The following is a 12,278-nucleotide window of genomic DNA, read 5'->3' as shown; positions in this document are numbered from 1 at the left end:
TTATTGACATTGCTTTGTGTATCGCCCACTATGGCATGCTGTTGCAGGGGAGCTGATTTGTTTGAGATCGTCATTGAAGAGGTTTCATCCAACGCTCTAGGCATAATTAGTTTTATTGCTCCTGTCCCCACATTCACCCAAACTGCGGTGTCACAATTTTGAATTGTCAGTCTATCAGTTCCCCAATCATGGAGGAATGATGCTTCCCATAACCAAGGACGTCCCAATAATATTTGATAGGATTTCTTGGGGAGATCAAAGATTGTGAATTGAAGGGAAAAGCGGACTCGTGTGACTTTTGTTGACACGCCATTCACTATTCCCAAAGGTTTAGCCCGTGAATCATCGGCAAGGTGTATGTTGAAATTAGCCTTTTGCATTGGTGGGAGACCCCATTCCTTGTAGAGCTACTTGGATAGGACATTTACACTTGCTCCATCATCCACTATGGCTTGGACTTCATTATATGCCTTGTGGATCAAAGGCATAGTGATGTTGCATATTTCATCTCTCTCACCCATCCGCACAAGGATATCTTCCATGTCTTTCAGAGGCGGAGGGAGATTTGCAAGTTTAATCCAGCCTTTGAAACTCTCCCAGATATTGGGACAATTACGTAGTAGCATTCCAATGGGAATTGACACAAGACAACTTAGAATGCTGGAAAGCACAGGTCCTTCAAGTTGGCATGTGGGTACATTATGTTGTGGATTCTATTGCTAGAACAAAGGCTCAAGTATAGTATCAATACTCGATGGGGCCAAGTCATGGATTGGATCTTGAGCTTGCTTCTCAGCCTCAAATTGAGCTTGTTCCTTTTGTACCCATTGTTGAAGTGCCTGAAAACGAGCCTTCTCCACTTCTACATTTGGGTATGGCACTTCTTTTATTTGAGGCTCAAGAGCTGAGGTGGATGAGCTTGGATGCTCATTGCTTAGCAGAGGTAGATGCACTTTTGAAGTCTTTTTAAGAAGTCATCTTGATCGAATTGGAATATTAGGGTCCTTGGTGGATTCCTTTTGCTGGTGTGTAATTACATTCATAGGTTGTGATGTTACGCTTGCTGGCCCTAGACTTTGATGGTCCACCCCAATAATGCCAATTGGGCTGTTGTGGGACCTTATTTTTCATGGGACAATCCATACACGCATGTCCTATGCCACAATATATGCAGAGTGGTTGGAAAGTAGCGAGGCTACCACAATGAGCGGGGTACCAAGATGGTTGGAAAGTAGCGGGGCTACCACGATGAGGACACCCGATGATTTTCTCCACAACCGTAGCACTTGATTGGCGCTTGATATATGTTGGGTCGTACTTGATTTGCATAAACTGGTATTCAATCTTCTACATAGTACATTGGGTACTTGGCTTCATACTCGAATGGCAAGTCTACTTCCTCGGCTTATAATAGTTGTTGTATTGGAACTGCTCGAGGAGCCTGATTTGGCTTAGATATGGTTGTGGATTTGGAATCCTGAGTAATTGTGGGAATTTTGTCCGAACGGGAATAGGATTCAGCCTCAGAACTAGGGGCACTTGTACAAGTGCCGATTGCCTATGCACTGGCATGGGTGACGGTTGGTATTGTTGAGGTCGAGGCGAGTTGTTGCACATGTTGAAGATGCAACTATTTTCATCATGGCCACTAATAATGCAAATATGGCACCACAACCTTGGCGGTGGATTTGTTTATGTAGTGATCCTAGCTCTTAGGACCACGCATTCATTTGCTGTATGATTGGCCATGCAGTGTGGGCACCATACATTTTCTCACCGTGGATAAGTCTGAGGTGGTGGTTGAGACATGTGAAGCTTTTGTTCCATGGCTTGCATCATTTCTTCTTTTAGCTTCATGATCATGGCCTCTAGGCGATCTTCATTTGACGTTTCGGCAGTGGACTTGGATTTTTCCTTTTTAGAGCACTTATCTCGTGCACTGTTTCTTTCATCATCACTGCAGGTGTCAGAGTCGGTCATGCCATCCTCGATGTCAATGGCTGCCACATGAGCAGCATTGAATGTTTTGTAACTGCTAATCTTTTTCATGTCTTTGCAGATTTCTTCCTTAGTCCTGCAATGAACTAGGCCGTGAGGTACTTTGCATCGGGGCATGGGTCACATTTGGCAATTAATCATTTCATCTTGCCTAGGTACGTGCATACATCTTCTCGGCAACCTTGTTCGAGCTTGTTTAGTTGAAGAACGGGATCATCTTGTAGTCTCTTCGTTTGAAAGCGCCTCTTGAATTCAATTTGTAGCAGGTCCCATGTGGCTCTCTCTTCCACTAGGAGGTCTAGGTACCATTGTGAGGTTTCATCGTTTAAGGCCATGGGGAACCAGGTGACCTTGGTTTCATTGGATTTATCTCCACCCGCTCGGCACGTGGCATCAAAATGCTGGAGAAGTCAAGCCAGATGGCCCTACCATTATATTTGGGAAGTTCAAGTTTGCCCAGGGGGCGCTTGCCTTGATTGTTATTATTGTTGCCAAAATTGTTACGATTAAAGAAATTGTTCCCCTCCTATTAACCCTATGGCAACAGGGGCCAGAAGTGTAGTCTAGGACAACAACTATGAGAGAATTGTATGTGTAGAGTATGGCAAAGCTCTACTTGTAATATCTTGAGCCTGAAAGATGGTATGATTGGATCTTTTCTAGAGAGGATGTTGTCACTGTTTCTCCCAAGTGCAGGTTCTGAGGGTGTTGGTCACCTACAATCATGTCGTTGCTCGTTGTAGCATAGGTGTTCACAAGTGTAGCATAGGTCCTCGGGTCGTGTTTCGGTGAGAGGTGTAGGCTAAAGTGTGGAAAGCAGATCTCATGCACGCGTGGGTGAGAAAGAGGGCTTGATTATAACGATTGATGGAGGCTCTCACCTCCACGAGAGTTCAAGGGTTTAGAAGGGGATTTTGGGGTTTGAAAGGGGGACAGGGTTGAGAGAGCTAATTGGGAGTCCAAGGTTGAGGAGTGGAGAGCTAGTCTCCTTCATGGATTTGAGGGGTAAGAGTGGAGGAGGAGGGACAAGGAAGGAGGAGGAAGGAGGAGGAAGGAGGAGGGAGGAGGAGGAAGGAGGAGGAGGAAGGAGGAGGAGGAGAGGAGGAAGAGGAAGAGGAGGAGGAGGAGGAGGAGGAGGAGGAGGAGGAGGAGGGAGGAAGAGGAGAAAGGAGGAGGGAGGAGGAGGAGGGAGGAGGAGGAGGAGGAAGGAGGAGGGAGGTGGAGAAGGAGGAAGGAGGAGGAGGAAGGAGGAGGGAGGAGGAAGGAGGAAGAGGAGGGAGTACAAGGGTAGAGAGTGCAAGGGTAAGGGCATGCTAGAACACGATAGTGTAAGAGAGCATGGACACAATGGAGATCAATCGCATGAACACAATAGTGAGCTTGAACATTGAACCCCAAAGAGTGGGAGTTTCATTCCATTGAGAGAGATTTATACATGTTGGTCTCTACACAATCCGTAGGTACCTCCATGGTGGGACCTCTTTTATAGGAGACCTTTTGGATAGGAGTCCCTCCACTTTTGGGTGGGACCTTTTTGGTCTCTACACAAAGTGGGGGGGGACCTCAGAAAGTGTAGGCTTTTAGTATTTCTCTCTCTAGATTTAGTATTTCTCTCTCTAGATTTAGTATTTCTCTCTCCAGATCCTAATTTTGCAAGTATGATTGGATCTTTTCTAGAGACGATTTTGGCTATCCTCATCCTTTCAGATTTATCATACCATCTTTCAGGCTCAAGATATTATAAGCGGAGCTTTGCCTCTAGTCTACACACACAATGCTCTCATAGTTGTTGTCTTAGACTGCACTTCTAGCCCTTGTTGCCACAGGGTTAACACCTCCGCATCAAGGTCAATATCCCCATCATCGTGATGGTGCTCGGCCATGTTGTGTTGTGGAGGAGTCAAAGGGATTTCTTAAATTTTTGGGGGGAAATCAGGGTAGAGGATTGTCGGAGACGTTGGCCTCAGTGGAGGTGTAAGCAGATTTGGTGAATGTTGGTGTCGAGGGCATTGACCAGAGTGTAGCTGCATGTAGATTTGGCGAGAGGTGCAACGGGTGTCTCTGCCGCAAGTGCGAGTGTTGATGTAGTTGTGTTATGAGGGTTAGAGATGTGTTAGTGTTGTAGGGACCATCATGTTAATAATGTTCCTAGGATTGTCCCACGTGTGAAGGGAAATGTGCCGGTGTAGACGGATTGTCAATCAGTGGTCACGACAAAAATATATAAGCAAATTAGTGCAAAAATAGGCCCACCAGGGGGCACAAATTAACGAGTGCTAGGGATGCCAAAATGGTGTGCAATGGGCTAGAAAAATGTCCTATAGCGTGGTGTTTCTGTGTGTGAAATCGTGGTTCAAACAGGGTCTAGTTTGGGTCTCAAATGGGGCAAGATATGGAGGGTTAAATTGGGGTGAAATGTGGCCCTTGGGGGGGTCTTAAGCTTTGGGTGTGAAGGGAACCTAGACTTAAAGAAGACCTTAGCTAGAAGAGAACCAACCCTAAGTTAGTTTAACTAACTGCTAGTCAAGTTAGTTACTCTAACTAGGTCTGTTCAGTTATCCTAACTAACCTAACTACTTTACTAACTAACCTTACTAACTATAGTTAGACTAACCTAGAATACTACTAACCTAACCTAATCTAACCCACTAATCTAAGTTAAATCTAACCTAACCTAGGTTAGGACTAACCTAAATATGGTTAGTTTAAGGTTAAGTTAGGATCCCCCCCCCAAAAAACGAGGGGGGGGGTCAGGCGGTGGCCATCGGGAGGGGAGCCGAGGGTGGGGATGCAAGGGAGTGGGGGGTGGAGGAGATGGAGGGGGGAGGGAGGAGATGGAGGGGAGGGAGGAGATAGGCGTGGGGCGGAGTAAGAGGAGGGGGGAGGCACTGCGTGGGCGGAGGAGGAGAGGCGAGGTGCGGGTGTGGCGAGGCGATGCACCTTTGCAGGCTACGCCATCGCGTAGGTAGGTGCTGTGGCTGCCCTTGTAGCCAAGGGCTTAAGCCCTTTAGTTAGCAAGGGCCGAAGGAGGAGGGAGGAGGGAGGAGGAGGAGAAGGGAGGAGGAGGCAAGAGGAGCAGGGAAGAGGAGGAGGGAGGAGGAGGGGGGAGGAGGAGAGGGAGAGGATGGGTTGCAAGGTTGGAGGAGAGGGGAGGAGGAGTTACAAGGTTAGGACATGCTTTTGGACGTGGAGTGCAAGGAAGCATGGACACTTGAGACAATTGCTTGGAATACCAAAGTAGAACTCAACAAAATGCCCCAAAGAGTGTGGGATTCATTCCATTATGGGGTATTTATACAAGTTGGAGAGCTTCTCTCTCTGCATGTAGGAATTGTAAGACATTCTCTCTACATGTAGAACTTAGAAAGTCACAATGCATATGGGATAATCTTCCATATGACACGTGGCATTGTCTAGGACTCACTAGACTATAAAATACTTCCTAGGGACCTAGGACACACAAATACGCTCACTTTGACTTCATATTCTAACATCCCCCTATGAAGGTAGAACTCGCATGTAGAACATGTATGTAGGAGTTGCATGTAGGAGTTGCAAGTAGAACTTGCATGTTAAGGATTCCTAAGAGAGATTATTCCTAGCCTTATGCAAGTACAAGCAAAGCTTTGCTGCTACTCTACACACACATTCTGTACTACCTAAGTCCATGTTGGCACAAAGACAACAATATCTATGCCAAGGCCTATGCCGATGAGGCTAGTATGGCCAGGTCCACTGCTCATGCATGCTCCAGGCCCTAAAGGCCCTAGGATGTCTAATGTGGTGTCTACCTGACCCATCAATTTTTACAATACACTCCATGGATCACTCAATTTTGGCAACATGCCGGCTCCACCACTAAGTCCTCCTACCATGCCATTGACTGTGCTTATAGATGAAGCCATGAGGATCTTAGTGCAAGCATTAGGAAGGCTTGTGGACACACTACCAACTTTTGTGGGAAGGGACACTAATGCTTCAAGGAGCCATCCAGTCACCATCTCCAAGCTCATTACCAAATTCTTGGGAAAGGGGGACTCAATGTCCCATGTCAAAAGGTTCAAGCAGATTTGCCAGACCTTCAGGGACATAGGTAGCTTGGATAAGGTTAATGCCTTTGAGCTAAGCCTAGATGGCAAGGTAGACCAATGGTATAGGGCTCTATGTGCAGAAGAGAAAATCAACTGGGAGATGTAGAGAAAAGCCTTTATCTTAGGGTTTGCCCCCATGGGTCCTAGCAGATGGAACCCCGTCAACTAGCTGTATGAGGTCAAGCAAAAGGAACATGAGACATTGCGGGAGTATAGTACAATGATTAAACATTTGAATTCCTGCTATGAGCCTCACAGCTCTGAAACCCACGTTGTGTAGCAAGATGGCTGTACTCTTGGATGATAATATGAAGGATAAGGCTCAACTAGAGAAGGTGTCTGTGGCTACATCCAATGTGTCTCAAAGAGGCAAGACCATTAATACACGTGAGCCAAGGAGGCAACTCCAATTGCCGATCTCTTAAGCCGAGTGGCCCAAAAACTTGAGGGAGGAATGGAGAGAGAAGGCCCACAACATCCTCACCTCCCTAGGAGAGACAATATATGGTGTGGGTTATGCATGGGCAACCACCCCACAAATGAGTGCCTCCATCTCATCTTCCTCCATCATAATCAATTTATAATACCCTGGTGTTTTGTCAAAGCATGAAGTGTAAACTTTGATGCCAAGTATCAACAAAACAAGGACCGACTACAAAGCCTACAATGATTCCAACATTTACTATATTTCCATGCCTTACCTATAAAATCACAAATGCGTCACAAGGCTAACAATACTTCGTTATGAGGAGAAACCAAGAAGGTAGGAAACCAAATTTTCACAGTATTATTCATGCAACTATTAACTAGACATCACTACATGCACAACTGAAACTAGCATAAATGATCCTCCTGATCTCTACGTAGTTGTTGTGGAGGAACACCAAATGTTTACATGATACCATGCAAGAAACAAGCACCACAACCAACTAGAGAATTCAATATGCCTCTGATGCATAGTGCAGCCTTGAGCCTTATTTATTGGTGAAGAGTGCAGTGATTCATGGCTATCAAACCAAGAGAATCTAGGAGAATTTGGCGCCATGCATCACGCTATGAAGAGGGGCTGGAATCACATGAAGGAAGGAGTTTATAGACTATGCACAAATACATGTCATTGAAGCCACGTGAGGATTGCATTCTCCTACACCCCCCTCAAGATGAACGGAGCAAAGACTTACTAGCACGCTATATCAAACAAGGTTTGCCAAAATTAGAGACACAAAACACAATGCTCTCGTAAAACAATGAACCAAAAAATGTCCAAGCCATGAAATCCGTTACATTTCTACTACAAAAATTGGAAAGCCACAACATTTTACTACAACAAATCGAAAGTTGTGACTAGGTCACCTTCTTTCAAACAAAAAAGAAGAATTGACCAAATAATGGCAACGTATGCTTGCTATCAATGAAAGATGGAGTGCTAATGGTTCCAAAAAGTGAGCTAAATGAAATGCAAAACATAATAGATTTGACATTTTCAAAACAAGAGAAGACCTATTATTTTGCATATCATATGTGAATAGTCAAAAGACCCATCCATCATTGTCAGACATGCTCGTAATGGAGATAGACATTCTAGAGAAGTTTTCCATGACATCAACCATTTCTTTCGGCACCTTTTCTTTTAAAGCTATGTCTTTGTTAATTTTTAACAATACTCCTTCATATGGCCCGACTTCTTTCAGCAGTCACACTGGAGTTGCTTCCAGTCTTTCTTTGAATGTTTCTTCTTCTTGTTCTCAGTAGCAATGACCCCTTGTTTTCAGCAGCAAAGACCCCTTGTTCAATTGCATATGGAGTTTGGCCACACTCCTCGTCAAGCAAAGTGGCCACCATTTCTATAAAACTCATGATGGCATTGATATACAATATCTTGACCATATGATCATATGCAAGAGGTAGACTGATGAGCGGAACAACTTTTAAATCATCATCCTCAACTCGAACCCCGAAATTCATGAGCTGACAAAGGATTAACAACATGTGATTCAACTGCACACCTAGATTTATTTCAAGACTAAACTTCTGCTGGAGCAACAATTTCAAAACATGTGATTCAAGTGCTCACCTAAAGTGACACCTAGATTTATTTCAAGACTAAACAACTCTTGTTGGAGCAACACTTTTGAATTCTTCAATCGTGCTCCAAATAGTGTCTCCACCACTACCTAGTTTTTGTGGATTATCTTGGAGAAATCTAAATAATGGTTGAACTTCATGCCTAGGGCTTGATCAAGAATACCGATTCAAAACTCTTTTAAAAAAAAGTCACTTAGCAGCTTTGTAGATGTTAGAATCTTGTCACTTAGCCTATTAATAGAACCTCAAAGACCTTTATGCGTTAACCATCATGACCAATGCATGGCTTCAATCTATGCATAACTTCCCTATCCAAAGTGTCACTTCAATTTTTAAATGATTTCCCATGGAGGCTGGTGCATGGAATTGATGACCTGCGTCATTGGGAGCTGCACTTGATTGGAGGGCTCTTTGTGGGTGACCTCATGATTGGCTGTTCGGTGTGGGTGGACAACATTTGTTGGATGACGAGCAGTTCTTGATTTGATTTGATTCGTGGGTTAGGCCCATGGGGGGGTGTTAGCAATATTGGCCTATAAAGGTCCTTGGTGTGGTCCTAACCCCCTCACGGTACCTTGGTAGTATGGAAATTAAAAGGGGGGGCAAGGAGGCCCTTGATGCGCAATGGACACGTGTACAAGACTATCCTATAAGCATGGGATTCACCTGTGGTACTTGGGATATAATGAAGAAGATAACCCCTCTCTCACATCCTAGCCGGCTCTTTTTGCTCGATGTGGGAGAGGCGTGCATGACTATGGGACAGGGATTGGGACCCTCGCACCCGGTGCTTCCTTGGGCTGCCATGTGGTAACCAACATACGCCATATCCTTCAAACAATATCCCAACATACCATGAAACATATGCATGCTTTTCTGCCTTGAGCCTTTGCTCATGATGAGTCATGATCACTCCACATGTAGGCCTCTTCTTATCCCACCTGGTGCATTTATGAAATTTTGCCTTGTTCACCGATTGGATGCTCTTTGCAACCACTCTGCATACCATCTAGAGATGCAAATGATAGAGTGATCCTTGTCTCTCCACCAAACAAATACTAGCGCCGCAACATGTCTCCAAAAATTTGCGTGTGGCTTTTAACAAGTTTGTATCAACGTCTTCTCCACCTATGCCAATCATTACACCAACCTCTAGCACTTTCGAACCTCCTATAATCATCCATGGCCCCCTCTTCACCACTTGAAACATGCATGCAACGATCGACCATAAGCGTACACAATTCGATACTTGCAACCCGCGAGATACTGCAACCACAAGACACACCTTTCTTCACACCATGAATCCTCCTTGCTCAAGCCGCTCGATGACCTCCATCTCCCCTCCCGCCACCCTCCCTCTAAAAGACTACATCGTGATGTGGGTGTATTTGTTAATCATCGAACCTTTATTAATGAATCCAATAGGGGGTTAGGGGGGGGAGGCGCATGGCCACGTGTCTAGATCGTCTTGGCTTCTACCATACTCTCCCTGATTAAGCCACTATCACCCAAATAACCTAAAATGGCCACTACCCCTATACCACTTCACCCCCCCAACTTCCACTAATTAATTAATAAAACTCGTTGGGCGGCCCTATTTTTGTTGTGGACTGTGAGTACCTTAAATATACATCTTTCCGGAAAGGTGATGAGTCATGAGAGACGTGGCGGAAGATGAGGTGGAGGAAGGCACGTGTCAATGAAATTGTAGGGAGTGTGACACGTTGCAGCTCTTTTAAATATGCATCCTCGACGGTTCTGCTTGTATCTGCGGTTCCTTTCACTGCCTCTACGTCCAGCTTTCTTTCCACAAATCTTCCTTCCGGTTTATAGCTTTCCTCGTTTCCTCCTTCGGCTTCAATTCATTTCTTCTTGCACAATGCCTACTCTTCCTGACGTTTTCATGGGACTCACACCAATTTTTTGTTGCTTCCAATCTACAGGTATCTCGTTGCTCAAAGCATTTTGTTTCTGCTTAGCGCCGTCGGCGTGCTATCAGTCCCATGGCCAAACATGCTACCACCACCGGAGCGCCGAGAGGCCCAACGGCCGCTGTCGTAAAGAACAAGCTCACCAGCCCGGCCGTCAGATTCGCTGACTTCCGCGCTAATTCGGGCGAGCGGATGGCCGTTGCCCGTGCAAAACTTGCTGAGAAACTGACCTACATGCGTGCTTCTATGCGTGCCACGATGGTTAAGGTCAGGCATCCGATCCACCCGGTTCGGAGAGTGGCAGCGAAGGAGGCAGCACGCGAGACTAAAGCTGCCGCGACAAGTAAGTTAAGCTAGCAAATTTCTTTCTTTCCGGGGAGTGCATAATTGTGAGGCTAGCTATCCGATGGTTGTGATGATATTTTCTCCTCTGATTGCTAGAAAGGAGAGAGCAGGCCGTGGCTCAGGCGCACACAGTCTCATCAGAGAAAAAAGCACGTGTCCGAGAACGCCGGGCAGCACAATTGCGACAATCTGTTGCCTAGTTGCGCAACGTCTTCCGAGCTGGTATCGATGGCAATGTCGAATGCTGTTCAAAGACCGGGCCTCATCTTACTGTACAATTCACCTGTACATGTTTGTAACTTGACTGATGGGCTGCATTTTCGTGTTTGCTATGTGATCCTTATTCAATTTGTAGATGTAATCCCAAGGTGAATGACATTAAATCGTTCATAAGGCCTGCGCCCCGACATCCAAAGAAGCCAAAAAGAAGATGTGATTTGTGATTTGTAAATTCTTGTAAATTAAACAAGATGAATGACATTAATCATAATTAAGACCTACCCCCCGAGATCCAAAAAAGCCAAAAAGAAGAGTGGCACTGGAGAAGATGTGTAGGAAAGTGGATGAAGACTAGAGGAGAGAATGAAGTGAAAGGAAAGGTGGAGAGAGAGAGAGAGAGATGGAGTATTTCAAGGGCAAAAAATAGCTGAAGGAGTGCACTACTAAGTATTATATGCGTTCAAGAGGGATTTAAAAATCCTCTCACCTAGACTTTTTCCCTAATAATGCGTTCAAGAAGTATTAAACAAGATGAATGCTCATAAAGCATTCAAAAGGCCTGCCTCAAAAGTGTAGCTTGGAAGAGAGAGAGAGAGAGAGAGAGAGAGAGAGAGAGAGAGAGACTACTTCAATGTGCATGCAAGAGAAGAGGGGGAGAGAGGGGGAGGGCGGGTAGGCTTGTCTTCAAATAGAAAGAGAGAGAGAGGGAAGAATAGGTGGAGATAATCAATCATAAAAAACAAAAAAAACACAAGTGGACCAATCAACAATTCACAATAAAAACTTTAAATTTTTTGGAATTTTGCCCATCTCCAAAGCTTCATGAAACCTTCACTAAGACTACCTATAGGCCAAAAACCCTCTCAACTAGACCTTGCCCCCGATAAAACTAACCCTCTTTACTTGTGAACTAATAGATTTTATAAAAAATTTAAATTAAAAAATCCCTCTTGCTATTATAATCATGTTAAATTTTTTCCAAAATGTGAATTAAAATATCCTTCCTTTCGAATGGACATGGTACACTAAAATTTCTGAGATAAACCCCTTGAGAGAAACAGTAAGTGTGAATCATAATAATTTAGTACCATCACAAACTAAAATTTTGAATTTCACTTCTTAGAACAATAAATTTTTAATAAGACCTTACCCCATAAGGGCAGATACAAAAATGTGTCTTGTGACTTCGGAATTTATGTCGCTACTTTTCTAAAATCTATAACGAGAATGCCAAAAACACAATTCTCATTAAATCAAAAATTCACATTGATTACGTTGAGCTTCGTTAAGGTGCCTAGAAAAAGGCAATGCTCATTAAATGTAAAAAAATGCACATAAATTCTCATTGATGAGGTGGATCTTTCTTAAGGCACATATATACATATTGGTCAATACTAATCAACATCATGTATATTGGTCAATACTAATCAACATCAGCTACACTAACCAAACCTAGCGTAAACTAAAGTTGACCAAACCTAACGTAAGCCCTAATGTTGTGTTGCGAAGGAAAGCGAGGGGGACATGGGAGAGGGGAAAGGTAGCTACACTAACCAAACCTACCTTAACTTAACCTAAGAGAAGCCAACCTAACGTAAGCCCCAATGTG

The 12,278-nt window shown here is 44.4% G+C and overlaps 1 protein-coding gene across 1 annotated transcript; it reads left to right on the top strand.

Annotated features, from left to right (window-relative positions):
- The first annotated feature begins 10,177 nt into the window (after positions 1-10,177).
- LOC147892436 (uncharacterized) lies at positions 10,178-10,650 on the top strand. The gene is made up of 2 exons (XM_087387383.1): positions 10,178-10,448; positions 10,547-10,650. Exons 1-2 carry the CDS (start codon positions 10,178-10,180, stop codon positions 10,648-10,650), a joined length of 375 nt encoding a protein of 124 aa, XP_087243509.1.
- Positions 10,651-12,278: the final 1,628 nt, after the last annotated feature.

Source organism: Dipteris shenzhenensis, chromosome 16 (assembly GCF_047967505.1).
Source record: "Dipteris shenzhenensis isolate YYH24624 ecotype China chromosome 16, Dip_SZ_1.0, whole genome shotgun sequence".
NCBI lineage: Eukaryota > Viridiplantae > Streptophyta > Polypodiopsida > Gleicheniales > Dipteridaceae > Dipteris > Dipteris shenzhenensis.
The sequence above is the reverse complement of the archived record's forward strand: the minus strand, read 5'-3'. Positions and strand labels throughout refer to the sequence as shown.